Source organism: Tachyglossus aculeatus, chromosome 14 (assembly GCF_015852505.1).
Source record: "Tachyglossus aculeatus isolate mTacAcu1 chromosome 14, mTacAcu1.pri, whole genome shotgun sequence".
Classification (NCBI taxonomy): Eukaryota; Metazoa; Chordata; class Mammalia; order Monotremata; family Tachyglossidae; genus Tachyglossus; species Tachyglossus aculeatus.
In genome coordinates, this window is record NC_052079.1 from 13412010 (window position 1) to 13431451 (window position 19442).

General features: G+C 46.8%; 1 protein-coding gene across 3 annotated transcripts in view; it reads left to right on the top strand.

Annotated features, from left to right (window-relative positions):
- NPAS3 (neuronal PAS domain protein 3) overlaps positions 1-19442 on the top strand; it is a 686751-nt gene that overhangs the window by 644502 nt on the left and 22807 nt on the right. For all 3 annotated transcript variants that reach the window (XM_038756404.1, XM_038756402.1, XM_038756403.1), the window contains exons 8-9: positions 15674-15867; positions 16812-16918. In XM_038756404.1, coding sequence (XP_038612332.1) covers positions 15674-15867; positions 16812-16918 — 301 coding nt within the window. The remainder of the gene's footprint in view (positions 1-15673; positions 15868-16811; positions 16919-19442) is intronic.

Here is a 19442-nt window from a genome sequence, read left to right on the forward strand (position 1 = left end):
TGGATTGAATGCTTAATTACATTTTCTGTAAAGTGAATCAACCTTTTCCCTTCCCTTTCCTGCCGAGACTACACGCGCTTTATCTTTCTCTCCAAGATAATATGAAACACCAGGCCTTTGTGCCGAAGACCATTAGTTGAGCTACTTTTTATTGGGTTGATTTTATTTATTTTTCTTGCTCAAATGTCTTTTTCTCCTTCAAATAAGCAGATACTAACAGTGACTTTTCAAACGCGTTGGTTTCCAAAAGAGCAAAGGGAGCCTAATATCCCCAGTGCTTTCCAAGATTTCAGTATCCATCCTTAAGGAGATCTTTGGTTACTCAGCCCTCACTGTCTCCCTGGCTGGATCTCTATCTGCCTGACTTACCCCTTCCCACCCGCTCCCGGCAGCCTTCCAACTCTCCTGAAGTTAACAGGTCAAAGTTTTCTGCAGGCGCAAAACTGAGGCAAGATAAGCAAACATGCTTTTAGATGGTACTCAATCTCCATAGAGTTGTATGAATTCATTCATTCATTCATTCAATCGTATTTATTGAGCGCTTGCTGTGTGCAGAGCACTGTACTAAGCGCTTGGGAAGTACAGGTTGGTAACATATAGAGACGGCCCCTACCCAACAGTGGGCTCACAGTCTAGAAGGGGGAGACAGAGAACAAAACAAAACATATTAACAAAATAAAATAGAATATGTACAAGTAAAATAAATAGAGTAATAAATACATAAAAACATATATACATATATACAGGTGCTGTGGGGAAGGGAAGGAGGTAAGGCCGGGGGGATGGAGAGGGGGAGGAGGGGGAGAGGAAGGAGGGGGCTCAGTCTGGGAAGGCCTCCTGGAGGAGGTGAGCTCTAAAACAAGACAGGTTTGGTTTGTAATAAGCAAGAACATGGCCTATATGCAGCATTTGGTAAAGAACAGCACAGAGCAAGCTTCACCGGAAGGTTAAAGAAGTTGAGTTTCACTTCTCTGTTCTGGGAGACTATCCATCAAATAACGGTATTTATAGAGCACCTATTGTGTGCAGAGCACTATACTAAGCACATGGGAGTGTGCAATGTAACAGAATTGGTGGACACATTTCCTGCTCACAAGGAGCTTAAAGTCTAGAGGGATACAATAATATTGTTGTTCTGAAACGGTCCTTTGCTGCAGAGAAAATCTGTTCTGCACCTGTCAGGCTTCCTCCTCTCCAAACCTGGCTGTGACAATTCCGCAAAATCGATAAAAATGCCCCCCTCAGCTCTGGGGAGGGATTTCAGAGGAGAATCCCCAGAGCTCTTTCACGTGGAACCTGGGGCTTGGATGGCTGGGCTGTTATTGTGCTATAAATCCCCGCACTGATTTTGGCCAGTGCAGATTGATTCTGCAGTAACTGTAAGTAATGAACCTTACAGGCAGAGCCAAAGGAGAAAAACCAGCCAATAAACTTGGGAATGGAGGAATACAAATTGTAATGTTCATTTATTCACAGTTTTTTATCAGGTTGTGCAACCAAAATCCATAGGAAAAAAAACACATCCACAAAGTCTGTGGTTCCTGTCCTTCTCCTTATTCTAGTTTTAGTGGCTGGATTGAGTCACATTGTCTACAAAACCACTCTTTCGTGGAGTGGGAGGGGAGCGGATCTTAAGTGATGGGTAGATGTGTTTGTGCCCAGGATGACAAGCGTGCCGTTCTAGGTGTGGGTGAGCCACACAGCCCTGTAGCTTTCCTGACTTCTCTTTTCTTTTTGCCAGTAGCATTGTTCAAAACAGACTAGGTTGAAATTGCCCCAAAGCCTACATAAGGGAGGTGGGGGGCAAGGACTATTAAAAAAAAATTGACTCCCTCTTCAAGATGTGCATGTTGTAAGGCTTGAGGGACTATGTGGACAACTTAACTTCTCTGTGCCTCAGTTTCCTCATCTGTAAAATGGGGATTCAATACTTGTTCTCCCTCCTACTTATTAGATTGGGAGCCCCATGTGGGACAGGGCCTGGATCCACCCCAATTATCTTGTATCTACCCCAGAGCTTAATTCAGTGCATCTAATAAAAAACTATTTTTATTAACCAGAAAATGCACGATTCTGGGTGGCAGAATATTTGGGTTCTAGTTCCTCCTTGGTCAGGGGCTTGCTGTGTCACCTTGAACAAGCCACTCAGCCTCTCTGAGCCCATTCCTTGTATGTAACATGGGAATTGTAATTCTGAATCTCTTGATCTTACAGGAATTTGGGGAGAGTCAAATCAGAGAATGGTTGTAAAAGTACTTTTGGAAATTAATATCAGATTGCATTATTATTATTACTACCACTGCCACCACTACTATTCTTACTAATAACAACAACCACAATAATGAGCACCAGGAGAGAAATGGCCTGACGGTGGTACTTACAGGAGAGTTAGGCGCATTTTGAGATGGGCCACCTAGGTTTGCATTTGCTCAGCCTGGAAACTGCCAGTGTCTGTGGGAGAGATGGTTTTCCCCAAGTTGTAAGACTGGTCAAAGCCCCCCAATCAATCAATCAATCGTATTTATTGAGTGCTTACTGTGTGCAGAGCACTGTACTAAGCACTTGGGAAGTACAAGTTGGCAACATATAGAGACAGTCCCTACCCAACAGTGGGTTCACAGTCTAGAAGAACCTGACCGCTAAATAATGGCACTTCTGCTAACTCCCAGGAACCAGCCACCTCATATTTTCCTGTCTGCCCCTCTTGCCCCGCGGCCAGGGAGGTAGTCAACAAGGACCAGTTGAAAAAAGGCTAATAAAGACACGATAACTTGCTTCTCAAGGACCAGCAAGCAGGTGAGGTTGGAACCGAGGCTGGGGAGTGGAACACCATTGGCTATCGCCATGGCATTTTCGCACAACCCTTTCTTCACAAACCACTATTTACACCTACTTGTAAATAAGGAAAGTGTCTACCAAATGTTGTTTTTTCTTTCGCAAGCATTTAGGCCAGTGCTCTGCAATTTATAAGCGTTCAATAAACACCACCGATTGATGGACTGATTGATCATCTTCTATCCAGAACACATTTGTGTTGTGGACAGAATGTCCTCGTCATCATACTGAAACTGTGTGGTATAGCAGAACGTGACCCTGCAGAAAGAACCTGGGACTAGGAGGAGACCTGGGTTTGAATTCTTGCTCAGGCTTGTGCGGCTGGGCAACCTTGGGCAAGTCACTTAACTTCTCTAGGCTTTTGTTTCTTCATCTGCTAAATAGGAATAAGATTATTCCTATTATGAGGCCCGGGTGTGACAGGGACTGTGTCCAGGCTCATAACCTGGTATCTATCTTAATGTTCAGCACATAGTAAGCACTTAGATGTTGTGACTAGATAGCAGTTCTAGGAAAGTTTAAAGGATTTTAGGTCACTAATGGTAGTTTCTGTAGGGCAGATTCATTCAATCGTATTTATTGAGCGCTTACTGTGTGCAGAGCACTGTACTAAGCACTTGGGAAGTACAAGTTGGCAACATATAGAGACAGTCCCTACCCAACAGTGGGTTCACAGTCTAGAAGAACCTGACCGCTAAATAATGGCACTTCTGCTAACTCCCAGGAACCAGCCACCTCATATTTTCCTGTCTGCCCCTCTTGCCCCGCGGCCAGGGAGGTAGTCAACAAGGACCAGTTGAAAAAAGGCTAATAAAGACACGATAACTTGCTTCTCAAGGACCAGCAAGCAGGTGAGGTTGGAACCGAGGCTGGGGAGTGGAACACCATTGGCTATCGCCATGGCATTTTCGCACAACCCTTTCTTCACAAACCACTATTTACACCTACTTGTAAATAAGGAAAGTGTCTACCAAATGTTGTTTTTTCTTTCGCAAGCATTTAGGCCAGTGCTCTGCAATTTATAAGCGTTCAATAAACACCACCGATTGATGGACTGATTGATCATCTTCTATCCAGAACACATTTGTGTTGTGGACAGAATGTCCTCGTCATCATACTGAAACTGTGTGGTATAGCAGAACGTGACCCTGCAGAAAGAACCTGGGACTAGGAGGAGACCTGGGTTTGAATTCTTGCTCAGGCTTGTGCGGCTGGGCAACCTTGGGCAAGTCACTTAACTTCTCTAGGCTTTTGTTTCTTCATCTGCTAAATAGGAATAAGATTATTCCTATTATGAGGCCCGGGTGTGACAGGGACTGTGTCCAGGCTCATAACCTGGTATCTATCTTAATGTTCAGCACATAGTAAGCACTTAGATGTTGTGACTAGATAGCAGTTCTAGGAAAGTTTAAAGGATTTTAGGTCACTAATGGTAGTTTCTGTAGGGCAGATTCATTCAATCGTATTTATTGAGCGCTTACTGTGTGCAGAGAACTGTACTAAGGTCTTGGTAAGTACAAGTTGGCAACATATAGGCAGGTTGCTTTATTCCTCCACCTGCTGGTTCTCGAGGGGGGATTGGAGGCACCTTCCAGTTTGCACAAGGTGTGTGCAATTGGATCTCTGCTCAGAGAGAATCCTCTGCCTTAGATCTTCACTCCAAATTAGTGTCTAGCAAATGGCTTTCCCACTGTACCCTCATCAAATCTACCTAAAAAATAGAATCAGAAAATGGGACAAACCTAACAATAACCCATCAAGGCACAGGGACTGACTTGTGTGTGCACTCAAGAATTGTAACTACAAATGCTTTTATAGTGTACTCTCCCAAGCTCTTAGTACAGTGCTCAGTAAATGTAATCGACAGATGGATTACAAAGTCTAGCCCATTGTGGGAGATTCCAAGCCAGTGCTCTTTCATTACTAGTGTTGGTATTGCTAGCTGGCAGACTTAACGTGCAAAGACGCCAAGGACACAACCACCTCGCTTCCGCGATGATTAAGCTGAAGGTGATTTCCCATAACCTGAACTTCCCAAAACGTATTTTAGTCAAAGAAAATTAATTTCTCTGTGTTGAACTTGCCACCTTTGGAATTAATTGCGGGAGCCTAACAATCAATTAATGTTAAGCAAACAAGGGAAAATCTGTCAATTAAAAATGACAAAAATTGATTCCAAGGGGAGATAAACCAAGGCACAATAGACCCAAGCTCAGAAATCCTATCCCCCGATTCCTTGCATATGGCATCCAAAGGCGTGGCATCTTAGTTACCGGCCCGGCCCTTGTTTGCGGCATTAGCCTGATTAGAAAAATAAAATGTGAGCGTGAGCCTCAGTGTCGCCGGCTGAGACGGTTGAGGTGTCTGGGAATCCTGCCAGCTGTTGGAGACTGACTGTCCTGGCTTCAGGGTCTGAGGGGGACGGTGGGGGCTGGGGGCCCTCAGCCGGTACTAGTTTGTCATCAGCAGGATACATTTTCACCCAATTTTCAACCCATTCCCCATGGGTTGAAGATGTTCAGGGCTGGGGCAGTTGGAGAAGGGATACGGTTGTATTCAGGGGAGAGTTAGTGAATGGTGGGTTTGTGAAGTAGAGGAAAAAAAACTCCCTCAATCGATCAGTGGTATTTCTAAGGTGTTTACTTTTGTGCAGGACATTGTCCTAAGCATTTGAGAGAGAACAATACAGGTGATAGAGAGAGGTAAGGGGATGGAGGAACAGGGGTTCAACATCCTCCTCACACCTGGGCTATGAACAATCACGTCTCCTAAGGGACCTCGTGCGATGGTTAGCTTGGCCATCATGTTGGGAGTGCCAGAAAGACTTGACCCACTCTGACCTGTCTATCCAAAATCCACCTTCCCAAAGTTGAATCACTTTCCCAGCAACTGCCAGTCTGGACGGCAACTCCTCGTTTAGAGGTATTCTCCAAACCCCCCCTCCCACCCTCCATCAAAGGCACAGTTCTGTCAGTCAATCGATGGTGCTCATTAAGCACATACTGTGCGCAAGGCACTGTATGAAGTGCTTTGGAGAATTACAATATGAGTTGATAGACACAGTCCCTCCTCTCAAAGATCCCACGGCAGTAGTGCAAAAGGGGTCACCTGACACAGTCCTGGCTGTTCCCTACAAAGCTTGGCTATTATAGTGGCCAGTTGAGAGAACCCCTTGTGAAGGTGAGCGGTGTCGACTCGAGCTCCTCAATCTCCAGGGTAACCACACTTACATCCCATGGGCTCGTTGGATCCCATCGTGGTGGTCATATGGCCACCCTCATCAAACAGAACGAGGGGAGCAGAATGGCCTAATGGATAGACCATGGGCCTGGGGGTCAGGAAGACCTGGATTCTAATAATCCCAGCTCCACCACTTATGTGCTGTGTGACCTTGGGCAAGTCACTTCCCTTCTCTGTGCCTCATTTGCCTCATCTGTAAAATGGATATTTAGACAGTGAGCCCTATGTGGGACGTGGACTGTGTCCAACCTGATTACCTTGTATCTACCCCAGCACTTAGAACAGTGCCTGGCACATAGTAAGCGCTTTACAAATACCACAAAAAGAACCCCTAGAGGAGCCCTCATTTCCTCTTCCCTGACTGGGACCTTCTCCTTCAGAGGAATATTTATTCTTAGTTGTCTTACAAGATCCCAGATTGATTTACTTTGCCACTGGCATTTCTGCTCCTCGTCGACATTCTGTCCTTCAGAGGTTACCTCTGACCGCAGCAGGGCCCCAGGGCTCCATCCTTCTGCATTCTCAGATTAAAACCAGGGCTCTTCTGCAGAATGAGCCTTCACACTAGAGATGTCAGCCTTCCATGGGGGCTGGCATGAGGCCGGCCCTGCCGCAGACAGCGTGGCTGATTACTTCGTTAAAGAGTCCCGCGCACTTCAGGAACCAAAAGCTTTCAAGTTTCTTCAAATGGTTCTCGGGAAAAATATCCTCCAGCCAGTATTTTTAGAGGGGACTTCAAACCCATCCTGAGGGAGGGGGCAAAAAAGACAGAAAGGACGTTTAAACTCCAGGGAGTTGCAAGAGAAACCTTCAGTCAGGCTGGGAAGTGGGAGACATCTTTTGGGGTTTGCCAACTAAGGGAAGCATCGGTCACTGACTGAGGCTTCATTGGAGAGGGGGGAGGATGGAAACGGCAGAAAAGTCTCCAAATCCCAAACATAAATAGCAAGTGGAAGAGTCGACAACAGATGGCTTGCCAGCTATTTAAAAAAATGAACTCTCCTCCTCTTTTGCTATGAAATAGTGCAAATATGAAGCTTCCTTTTTTGCTAGAGCGCAGTAGACCCTCATAAACATCCCTCCTTATTGTACTGGACCGCCCAGATGACGCTGTTTCTGCCAAGCAAAGATGTTTTTCCTATATGGAATCTGTTTGGGAATTTATATTTTTAAGAAAAATGAAGCAAGCAGATAGGCAAGGGTAAATCTGTTCATCTTCAGTTCTGCAAATGGCCTGCTCTGGAGGTCATATCAAAGAGTTGTTTCTTCCAGCTTAAATCTGCCTTTTCTAAATAGATCTCAGCCTGATCTATTTAATGCATTGATGCCTGGTTTTTTAGTCATTATATTTGCAGTATTATATATCAAAAGGACTCTTGAGAAATTCCCCAGAATTGATCATTCTAATTTCTTATGTATAACTACTCTATATTCACTCTGAGGACAGCTGGATTGTCTGCTAAACCAGGAACTGTAAAAATTGATCCCTTTGTATGTAGGTTTGTATTAAATTGAGGGACCCAGTTTCTTTTCTGTTTGTTGCTCCACTTGGGTTCCCGGTGTCAGGTTGTATTTGGCTGCTTGAGCATATGAAAGTTTTTCTCGTGCTTGTGATGTTCTTGCCAAGAGCACACTTGCAGCAATCCGCACTAGAACAGCTTTTGTGCCAATTACTTCAAATAGTATTCTTTAAAAAAATAAATACGTTTTCAGACTTACTGTTTCAGGCTGTAGCGGTGACTTCCATTTTAATTTTGTTTCTCAGTTGGCTCTTCCGGAAATTCTAGGGTGGCTTCTTTTTTTCCTTTTAAGGGTGTTAGGAGTAATGGTTTCTATGTGGTGGCTTTGCGGGGAGACTCCCGACACCCAGTTCCTGCCAGAACTGGTGTGACACTTGACCTGCTCAGTCCTTCAGAGTACGGGACTGTTTCTTACCCTCTCCCCTCCATATCACTGGGGGTGGGAACGGGCACAAAGCAGGTGGCTATCTATGAAGGGCAGGAATGTGGCCATTTTGAGGCTGGTTTTGTGGCTAAAAATGCAAGTGTCACTTTGAAGTTATACTTGAAGTAGAAAACGAAATCATAAAGTGAAAAGAGAAGCAGCATGGTCTAGTAGAAAGAGCACGGGCCTGGAAATTCACTTGAATTCTCTATGCCTCACTTTCCTCATCTGTAAAATAGGGATTCATGCCTGTTCTCCCTCCTACTTAGATTGGGAGCTCCTTGTAAGACAGAGACTCTGTCCAACCTGGTTATCCTATATAAACCCCAACGCCTGGCTCATAGTAAGTTATTATTAGTAGTAATAGTAATAATAGTGGTAGTAATACTATTCTCATCTGACGTAGTACCCAGGAAGTTCCTTCTTATTGTAAAGGCTCATTGCCTTTACAGAAGAGAGGGCAATGTAGGAGACATCTAAAGGCATGTTCTGTTCCAATAAATCCCATTGATTGATTGAGTGTACAAGGAATGTGCCTTCCTGGGCTGAATGAGGAAGATCTATGATGGAGTGATGGTAGTTCTTAGTAGTAGTGTTTTGCCGGGGGGGGTGGAAGGGGTGTTGATTTTTTTATAATATTTGTTAGCGCTTACTATGTTCCAGGCAGTGTTCCAAGCACTGAGGTAGATGCAAGGTGATCAAATTGGACACAGTCCATGTCCCTTATGGGGCTCACAGTCTTCATCTTTTAGCTTCTGGGTTCTGGATTTATGTACATGTTTGTTTGAAATGGGCATTTTCATGATTTAGTCAGTTGCAAAGCACATGAGCATGCCTTCCATTGAAACATTCTGGGAACAGCTGCAGCCCCTTAGTGTCTTCCCTGCTGGGGAGAGTGTCCCCAGTTCTACATTCCCTTCCTGGGATGAGGGTCTCCCACTTATGCATTCCTTTCTGCTCCAGGAAATAAGAGTTGGGCCCCATTCTGAGGGACTCCTTGGGCCCGGACACCTCCCTTCCCCTGCCCTCGGCCACTTCTGTTTTCACTTGCTAGCGAAGTCTAGTGAGTTCCTCCACCATTGCAGATCTTTGGGTGGAAGCCAAGAAGGTTTCTGGTGGAGAAATCTGAGACATGCAGAACTGAAGGGCACCTAGTGACTGACTGCCTGGAAATGTGGGGGTGAAGCCTTTACCTACTCCTGAGCAGAAGAGTTTTCAAGCACCTGTGCCAGAGGACCGTGGGGACAAGCAGTCTGGTTATGGCCTGGCTCACAATTGAGAAAAGCCACTTTTCCCCTCAAACCAGGGGGGAAAATATGCAGCTTTGAGGCTTCCCTTCATGACCCCGAGAGCACTGTCAGAGCACTGTCTCCCAGGACCCTCTCCCAGCTTTCCCAACAAGGCAGCTTCCTTCAAAAGGCTCTCCACCTCCCAATATGGCAGAGTGCTGTCAGAGTACTGTAGGGACACTGTCAGAGGTAGTACCAGCCACAAGGCAGCTCCTGAGGTCCCATGCACCTTTTGTGGTCCAAAGGACAGCTGAGCTCACCTGGGCGTGATGAAATTGGGGGGTTTCCTTGGGAACTTGCCTGGACTCGTCCTGTGATTAGTCTTTAATGCAACAGGTCTGGACTTTGTCTTTTAAGAAAGGGAAAGGTGACTGGGGGAAATGGATATGGGCAAGAACAGAGGGGATGGAATTGACTCATTGGTGCACAAGTTGGTACTAGCTGTGGTACTGTTTGTTTTGGGTTCATCAGGCCACATACAGGGGCATCCTGGGGCGAAACAAGAGAGCAAGGGTTCCCCCCAAGCCCCGCAGAAAGAAAGGACAAAGACTGTTGGTTTCTGGGTGTATAGTGTGCATCTTTAATATGTTTAGTATTTTCTTGTTGTTGTTGTTCTGGAAAACGATCCAGTAAAGACACGGTAAGGGTGATGAATTACCCCAACTCCCAAGCAAAGTCATCAAGTTGGGGGTTATTCCAGGAAGGTGACCCAGGGCCAATGAAGAGCTAGCCAGCAGAGTGGCTAAACCATTCAAAAACTAGCCACCACAGCCAGCAGAGTCAACCCAGTCGGCTAGTGCTGGCTTCAACCCAGAGAAAAAGCAGGAGCCCAAAATACCTTCCACCTGCTTTGCCTTTCTGATCTACTTGCTCGATTTAACACACGTGTATATGTGGGCCTCTGTTTTCTTTGGACTTTGGCACCATGTAGCAGGGCAAGAGGGGTACCCCCAAAAGCTAAAACAAGCTAGAGAAAACACTTCTTCCTCCAAGCCAGTGGATGGGAAGCATATGGAATCTGTTTCCACAGAAACTGTGCAGGTCAAATGCATCAGTAGACTGTAAGCTCATTATGCAGGGACCATGTCTGCTAATTCTTTTGCATTCATTCAGTCAATCAACTGTATTTATTGAGCTCTTACTGTGTGCAGAGCACTATACAAGTGCTTGGGTGAGTACAGAGAAGCAGTGTGGCTTAGTGGAAAGAGCACAGGCTTGGGAGTCAGAGGACATGGGTTCTAATTCTGGCTCCGCCACTTGTCTGCTGTGTGACCATTTAACTTCTCTGTTACCTCAGTTACCTCATATGTAAAATGGGGATGAAGACTGTGAGCCCCACGTGGGACAACCTGATTACCTTGCATCTACCCCAGCGCTTGGAACAGTGCTTGGCACATAGTAAGCGCTTAACAAATACCATAATTACTGTTCTCATTATTATTATTATTACAGTACAACAGAGTTGGTAGACACATTCCCTGCCCACAACAAGCTTACAGTCTATAGCACTGTATTGTACTCTCCCAAGCCCTAGTCCAGTGAAAAACCCAGACTCCAGGCTCTAAGTATCCCAGAGTCCATACTCAAAAGTGCCAGACCTATAAACCTGGGTGTGTGAGGAGCTGATTAGCTCCCTGAGAGATTCAGAAATCTCCAGTGGTCTTCAAGCAGAATTGCTGCGCTCTAGGGAACTCTCCAGTGCCTCAAACAACCCCCTCCCCAGTATCTGGGGCCACTGACCCAGCTGCCCCAATGGAAGGGGCACCTTGGACAGCATTTGAGCGGGGAAGCAGGGAATTTGTCCATTCTATCCAACCCATGGTTGCTGCTGCCTCCTTCCCTTCACCTTGGGGCTGAGCCCGCAGAGCAACGAAGTTCCTGCCTCTAAACCTTCCTCTCTCCTTCCCAAGCCCTGATACCTCAGAGCGGCCAATAGATCTCTGGAAATGGCCGGGTACTCCAGGCTGGAGCAGAGGAGGGCTACCAAAAGGCTCGCTCGAAAACTTACGTCTGTGCAGTTGCTCACCTGAGGCTGCAATGCACCCAGGTGATGGTTGGATTGAACTTCCAGGGTCCGAGACAAGGGTTCAGCCAGGCCTTTGTCTCACTGGGTCCTGGAGCTTCCCTCTGAGATGCTCCTCTGGCCAATCAGACCAGTTGCTCCAGCACCAGCTGAGAAACAGAAAAGCCAGCCAGGGGTTGGGGGTGTGAGGGGAGCATCTGAAATTCTCCCAGAAGTTTGGTTTCTGAAAATTCCCTAAATCTGGTGGATTTGCCGCTTTTTTATGTGGCTGCAGCTTTTTGCTGACACCAGGTACCTGGCCCTGCTCTAAATCTCAAATTAAATGTGGAAAATCGTGTACATAATACATCACACTCTCTTTGTATGAAGAGAAGTTTTCCTGCTAGAATGATAATGATTCTGATATGTCTTAAGCACTAATTAAATACAATTGAATAACTAGGTGCCAAACACTGTGGTTAGCGCCAGGATAGATGTAAAATTATCAGGTGGGATCCAGTTCCTGAGTCACAAATCCAGCAAAGATGCATTTTCTAGCCTCAAGCCTTCTTTGCCCTAAGCACAAGGTTTTATCAAGGTCCTTGTGATGTGCTTGGTTCTAATGAGGAGATATTAGCAGAGCACATTGAAACGCTTATGGCTAACAGATGACTGAAGAGAGCCCATGGGCAGGAAGAGAAATATCTTATCTGTCCAAGCAATGCCGCTTGTTAACACTCCCACACTCGTCAGAAACCAAGTTTCACTATCCACCTGGCATCATCCACTTCTGCTTTTTGTATCACAGAGAAAACAGAGCTGGACAGCAGCCAAGCATCAAGCTGGGCCTATTTGGTCATTTTCACCAAAGTTTCTGGAGTTTTCATTGGGAGGGTTTGGGCCTGGTGCTTTCTGCTCCTGGACAGGCAACCATTGGGCTGCCCAGCCTGTGGGACGGGGGGCAATCTGGCCATATAAACCTGTAGCATTGGCCTGAGTAAGAGCACAGGAGCTCTGAAATAACCTTTCATCTCTGGGGAGCTGAGTTTGGGAGGAATGAAATTGGATTGATGGGGTCAGCCTGTCAGGCCTAAACACTGAGTCAGATGGGGGAGCCCAGATCCAGGCCCAGCTGCATCTGGTCGGGAGGGACCGAAGAGCTTGGATTTGGGCAGAGGCAACAGAGCCGGAGGGAGTCATGTCTGGTACTTGGCGTGAGCCAGGACCTCGGTCTTAGAATTGAAGCATAAATACTCAGAGCCTGAAGGTCCTTTGCAGAGGGGAAGTGCAGGAAAATCTGTAATGGCCTCTCCTGATTGTTCATTAAAACTTCTCTGGCACTGATCTAGGGAAAAGGGAGAATCTGGGCATCTGAAGTGGTGATGGAAAAGCCGCTTTGACTGCAACTTTGACTGAGGAGCAACTTGGCCTGGAGAAAAGAGCACAGGTTTGGGAATCAAGGGACCTGGATTCTAATCTCAGCTCCACCACTTGACTTCTTTGTGCCTCAATTTCTTCATCTGTAAAATGGGAATTCACTACCTGTTCTTTCTCCCCATTAAACTCTGAGACCCAAGTGAGGCAGGGTCTGTGTCCCATCTAATTATCCTCTATCTTCCCCAGTGCTTGGCACACAGTAAATGTTTAATAAATTCCACAGTTACTGTTATAATTGCCCCCCTTCTAGAATCCACTCATTTCTGAGGACCATCATTGCCAACTGGCCAGAAGCTAAGCCCATAGCACTCCCTGGGCACTGCTTCTGTAACCTGCCAAGGGGCACCACTTTGGCTGTGTCGATGCCACCAGCTCCTTTGGGGGCAGGGTGGGTGTGGCCCGGCGGTGCCCTGGAAGAGGATAGTAAAATTGTATTTGTGACCTTGATTGAAACAAACTGCTCTAGGTGCTCAGCGGGAAGGTCTCAAAAAGCAAGCTGGTCTGCCCAGCCCCCCCATTAGCCTTCCTGTTAGTATTGTTATTCTCAATTATTGTCTTAGTTAAGCACTCACATTGTGCTGAGCACTGTGTAGTGCCCTGTGCTGGAGACAAGTACAAGAATGTTTTCTTGTGGATTTTTAAAAATGGCATTTAAGTGCTTGCTATGTGCCGAGCACTGGTGTAGATACTTGTACTTCCCAAGCGCTTAGTGCTCTGCACACAGTAAGTGCTCAATAAATACGATTGAATAAATGAATGAATACAAGGGTATCATGTCCCACATGGGGCCTACAGTCTAGGTAGGAGAGAGTAGGATTGAATTCTCATTCTAAAGATGAGGACACTGAGGCACAGAGAAGTTGTGAGTTTCCCAAGGTCACACAGCAGACAAGTGGCAGAGGCAGGATTAGAACCCAGGTCCTTTGACTCCCGGGCCCGCTATTTCCACAAGACCATGGACATAGTCCTGGCTAATGGGTGGGTGGGTGGGGCGGGGGGGGGGGGGGTTCCCATCCTAAAAGTAGGGGAACTGATTAGTTTTACGGGGGAAGAAGCAGCCTAAGATATGAATCCAAAGCAATAAATTGGTCATCAGCAAGCACATGAGCAATCAGAGTTGGCATGTTCCTGCTGAAAGAACAGCTTTAGGTTCCTCAGAGCCCTGGCAGGGCCAAGCCTGGTCCAGATGCTTGCTTCCACCATCCCAACCTTCTGACTGAGGTAGCAGGTTTGCTGCAGCTTCAGCTTCTGCCAGCCCTTCTCCAGTGGGGTAGGGCTCAACCTCACTAAGGATGAAGATAATAATGGTAACTGTGGTATTTATTAAGGGCCTGCTATGTGCCCAATCCTGTGTTAAGCACTGGGGTAAATACAAGATAATTGGGCCCGACATAATCCCTGCCTCACAGTTAAGAAGGGAGAGCAAACAAGTATTGAATTCCCATTTCACAGGTGAGGAAACTGAGACTCAGGAAAGCAACTTGGCCGAGGTCACACAGCAGCCAAGTGGCTGAGCTGGGATTAGAACCTGGCCCTGTTGAATCCCAATCCTGTGATTATCAGTGGAGGAGAACAAGGCAGGGAGGGGAGATGGATGTCTCTCCATGGACCCCAGACTCTGGTGGACACAGAGCTTCAGAGCCCCTACGGCAGGTTCCAACCTCCAAAACAGCAGATGGGAAGGTTTGGAAGGGACACACTGTTCAAACCATAAAATGAGAACATCTGGGTGACATTACCTCTAGACTGCAGGCAGGCAGGTAACATGTCTACCAACTTGGTCATATTGCACTCTCCCAAGTACTTAGTACAGTGCTCTGCACACAGTAACTGATCTCTATACGTTGCCAACTTGTACTTCCCAAGCGCTTAGTACAGTGCTCTGCACACAGTAAGTGCTCAATAAATACGATTGAACGAAATGAATGAATGAATAAATACCGTTGATGGGACCAAAGAGATCAGCCCTTTTAAAGAATTTGGCCCAAAGTGCTTTTAAAGCATCTCGGGAAAATAAATAGATTTTCCACCTAATCTGCGGAGTCATTTTCTCAAGGGCTGTCATTGCCTTCCAAAGAATCATTCAGTCCGGACTCCTGAAGATATGTTTGCCTCGCACTCCAAGTGGGGATTTACATGCCCATTATTTCTAGGTGCTTATGGATCGGGGGTTTTTCCAGAGCTGAATGTCTCTGATAAAATGAGATAGATAATAATAAATAAACATCTCTTTAAGCCTGGCTAGGAGGAGATGAGACTAACAGCATCCCTCCTGTGAACTGAATCCAGTATCTGTAATAGGTATTGAGCTCTTGCAAAAATCAGAGGCTGAGGAGGAAGGTGTTTTGACATTCTCGCCTCTAGGGATGACTTCAAATATTTTTACTGTGGCTAGTCTTTGCAGAATTGTGTCAGTGGTGAATGTGGGTGGTTGCCCTGGAATCAGCCCCCAAGGTGCACTCGGTGGCTCTGGGTACAAACATAGCTTGTGGAAAGGAGGGGGTTTGGTTTTAAAGTTGTGAGACTCTGATGGGCCTTGACACTAAGCTTCGGTTCTGTTTCCCACGGACAAGAATTCTGTTGGGTGAGGCTTGGGAGCCAAATGGAAGTAGGGCTTAGGTATAGCAGTTCCCTGTTACACTGCTTATATTGTGTATACCCTAGCACTCAATACAGTGTTTGGCATATAGATGGATACCATAATTATCATTATTATTCATCAGTAGTGTTTATTGTGTGCAGAACACTGTACTAAACACTTGGAAGAGTACAACAAAAGTAGTAGACACATTCCCTGCCTTTGAAGAGCTTCCCGTCTAGCGGGCGAATTATATTGTTGACACAAAGGCTCTTGCACAAAAAAGTGGGGATGTCCGGCCTCTGGTTGAAGTTTCTCATGCCCCAGCTGCCCTCTGTTCTCTTGCAGGTGATTCATATAACTGGCAGGTTGCGTCTGCGAGTCTCGCTGTCCCATGGCCGGACGGTCCCCAGCCAGATCATGGGACTGGTGGTGGTAGCCCACGCCCTGCCACCCCCCACCATCAACGAGGTCAGGATTGACTGTCACATGTTTGTCACCCGTGTCAATATGGATCTCAATATCATTTACTGTGAAAACAGGTATGTGCTTTCTGGGTTCCTCCTCAGGGGCGGGGGAGGGTCTTTCCAAGAGGTGGGGGCATCATCCTTCCTGCCCCGAATCAGAGCCCCAGATCACCCCCTCTCAAGCCTTTTGGTGGCTGGGATGGGCCCACTTTGGACCCGGCCTTTCAACCTAACCCATTTGAGATATGTGGCCAAACAGAGCAGGCTCTCGTCCCATGCGACTTCCAACTCTCAATCTGTTTCTCTACTCTCCCACCCAAAGACCCCTTGTGATCAGGTGTCCCAGACCAGGTGCTGAGAAGGTATAAAAGTTTTAGCTCAGAGTAGATGGCGGAGGCCAGGTTCCGAAGGCCTGGAGCGCAAGCTGATCCCCATTCAAACAGAAAGCCCCAGGGCAGGGAGTTGGGGAAGTTGGGCTGGCATCTATATGGCTTAGCAATGAAATGAAATCCCCAGAAATGCCAATTTTGACTGGAAGGGGCAAAGAACCTCTTTTCTGTGTCATCACCCCTGTAGAAGACCAATCGGTTGAAATCAGGGGTGTCGCTAATCATTTGCTCTAAACAGAGCATGCTGTTATTTTCTTATGTGACCTTGAATCATCTTGGTCTTTATTGAAGATTTTGCGTTGTTGCTGACACTCTGTAATTTCACGGAATTATGTTGTCTAAGTGTGCATTCTGCAGGCCAAGAAGAAAACACTTCTCTGTTTACATCTTAATTACTAAAACAGATTAACGTATACCAACATGCTTCTTTTTTATGGACCCCAAAACCCTAGTTTGATTTTAAGTGAGGTGCCATTTCGACACAGGCTCTTCGATCGAATAGCAGCACCTTTGTGAATACCCAAGCGTGAGGGACTGCATTTCGGCAGATTTCCATTTCTGCGAGTCATTTAATGGCTCTGGTATTTTTTTTTCCTCTCCTGAATTTTGGGCTGGATTGTCTCTTTATAGGATCAGTGATTACATGGACCTGACCCCTGTAGACATCGTTGGGAAGAGATGCTACCACTTCATTCATGCTGAAGACGTCGAGGGCATAAGACACAGTCACCTAGACTGTAAGTTCCTGCGTCTTGCCCGGATATCTTGTCGGGAACAGCCATTCCACACTCAACTCTAGCGTGGTTTTACTTTCAATTTTTTTTCCCAACCCATCCCTAAGCCTGGTGCCTGAGACAGCAGATCATTCCTTCATTCACTCACTCAATTGTATTTATTGAGTGCTTACCGTGTGCAGAGCACTGTACTAAGCACTTGGGAGAGTACAATACAACAATAAAAAGACCAGTTTGGGAGGGAAGACAGCAACACTATTCTGTTATCGGCTTTAGCACCCAATCCCGAGAGGTGGTTCTTCGTTCAACCAGTCATAGAATGAACTGTTACATAATTCTGTCGGGGTCCGTGCCGGCCAGGAGCCACTCTGAGGGCAGGTTCTACAGTTTAAGCAGCATGGCGTACTGGAAAGAGCACGGGCTTGGAGTCAGAAAGTCATGGGTTCTAATCCTGACTGCGCCACTTATCTGCTGTGTGACCTTGAGCAAGTCACTCCACTTCTCTGGTCCTCAGTTACCTCATCTGGAAAATGGGGCTCGAGCCTGTGAGCCCCATATGGGGCAGGGACTGTGTCCAATCCGATTTTGCTTGTATCCACCCCAGTGCTTAGTACAGTGCCTGGCACATAGTAAGCGCTTAACACATACCACAATTAATTAATTAACCAGCCTCATGGAGAGACCGAAAGATCCCAGCTGGGTGTCCTCACACCAATCCTGGTTAAGCTGCACTGGGAAGCAGTGGAGTGGGGAGGTCTCTCTTCCAGGTTGGGTGGTTTGGTTACAACATGCCCTACCTCCTTGCCAACATCTCTGGACCATTTTCTATTTATTTGGGTGGTTCTTGGGGGTAAAAATCTGTTAACAGTGTATTGGGGAGGGTTTGAGGGTTTACTTTTTTCAGTTTCCCATCCAAAAATGTTTGGGATAGCCCCTCCCTCAGTTTGACTTGGGCTGAAGTTGAGCCGGCTGTTGAGAGGGACATGGATGCCCCAGTGCAGAATTTCTCCCCATATGTCTAACCTTCTGGGGCTAGCTGTGCCACAAAGAGCAGGCCTCTAGCAAGAAGGGGCTTTTTCTCAGGACCCGCAGCCCCTCTCCCTTTGCAAGGGGCAGCTCAGTGTGTTGCCTGCCAACCTGTGAGCAAGACTGGGGAAAGACAAAAAGGAAGGGGTGAGGTGGGGTGGGATGGGGAACGGCTTTGGGGGGAGGCCCTTTTCCCTTCACTGCTGGATTCCAGCAGTGTCTGGTCAGTTTGCTATTTGAGCAAGGGTGATTCCAAGAGAGCACCCTCCACCCATGGCCTCAGGGGTCTCAACCTTCCTCCTCTCCATGTAGGTGCCCCAGCTCAGGGGCTGGACTTGGCATGGAGACAGGGATCCCAACTACAAATGAGCAGTCCCCCTCCCGTTGTCCTCGTGATGGTCTTCCTGTCCCACCTCTGTCCCGAGTGGGCTGTACCACTCCACAGCCCCCCAAGGGATTGGCATGCAGCCTGTCAGGGGGAAGGGCTGGAAACAAATAAGAGAGGAAGGCAATTAGTACAGGGCCTGGCCTTTAGTAAGCACTTAAGAAATGTTATCATTATTATCTGTCTTGGCTCCAACTCTGAAGGGCTGGTTCTGGTGCTACTCTGACACCGAGACCCTACTGACAAGGATCAGCAGCACAGAACCAAGGCCCAGCCCCTAGACAATTCCTGTCTTCTTTGGGAAAAGCTGTGGAGGGATCCTCTTCCTTCCGCGGGCCCTCCCCTGCCTCATGCTTGTAAGACTTGCAATTTCTGTGCTGACACCTTCTGAGGGTCAGCCTCCAAAACCAGAACGAGAGCTTGGGTAATGATGCCTCCCCACAAAACCCAGAAATCCTGTCCATGGGTAACACTGCCTGCAGCCATAGGTCAAAGCTCCACTCTCAGAATGAAGGGAGACTCTACAGCAGATTCAGGGTTGGTGTTTGGGGCGACCCGTCCCAGGTTGAGAAGTGGCGTTTGTTGCTCAGGTCCAATGGCTGTCACATCTCCCAGTAAGAAACATTTGGTTCGTCGTTAATTTTATAAAATGAATGATTTGCTTGGGACAGTGTCTTAATTGCATAGGCAATGTCTTGGGCCAGGGTGGCGAGAAGCAGGGGCGTTTAGAGGAATTGACATTTGGACAGATAGAGATCACTGTCCCAGGCTTTGAAAATGTATACATTAATAGCATGTACGATATGTCAGAGGCTGCATGTGCGTGTGTGTGTGTGTGTGTGTGTGTATGTATACACTTAGGTGTGGTGTATTTTTTTAAGAATGGTACTTAAGTGCTTGTGTCAGGAACTGTATTTGCTGCTGGAGTAGATACGAGCTAATTTTTTTAAAAACGGTACTTAAGCGCTTACTTGTGTCAGGAACTGTATTTACTGCTGGAGTAGATACAAGCTAATCAGGTTGGACACAGTCTGTGACCCACACAGGGCTCACAATCTTAATCCCTGTTTTACAGATGAAGGAACTGAGGCACAGTGAATTTAAGTGACTTGCCCA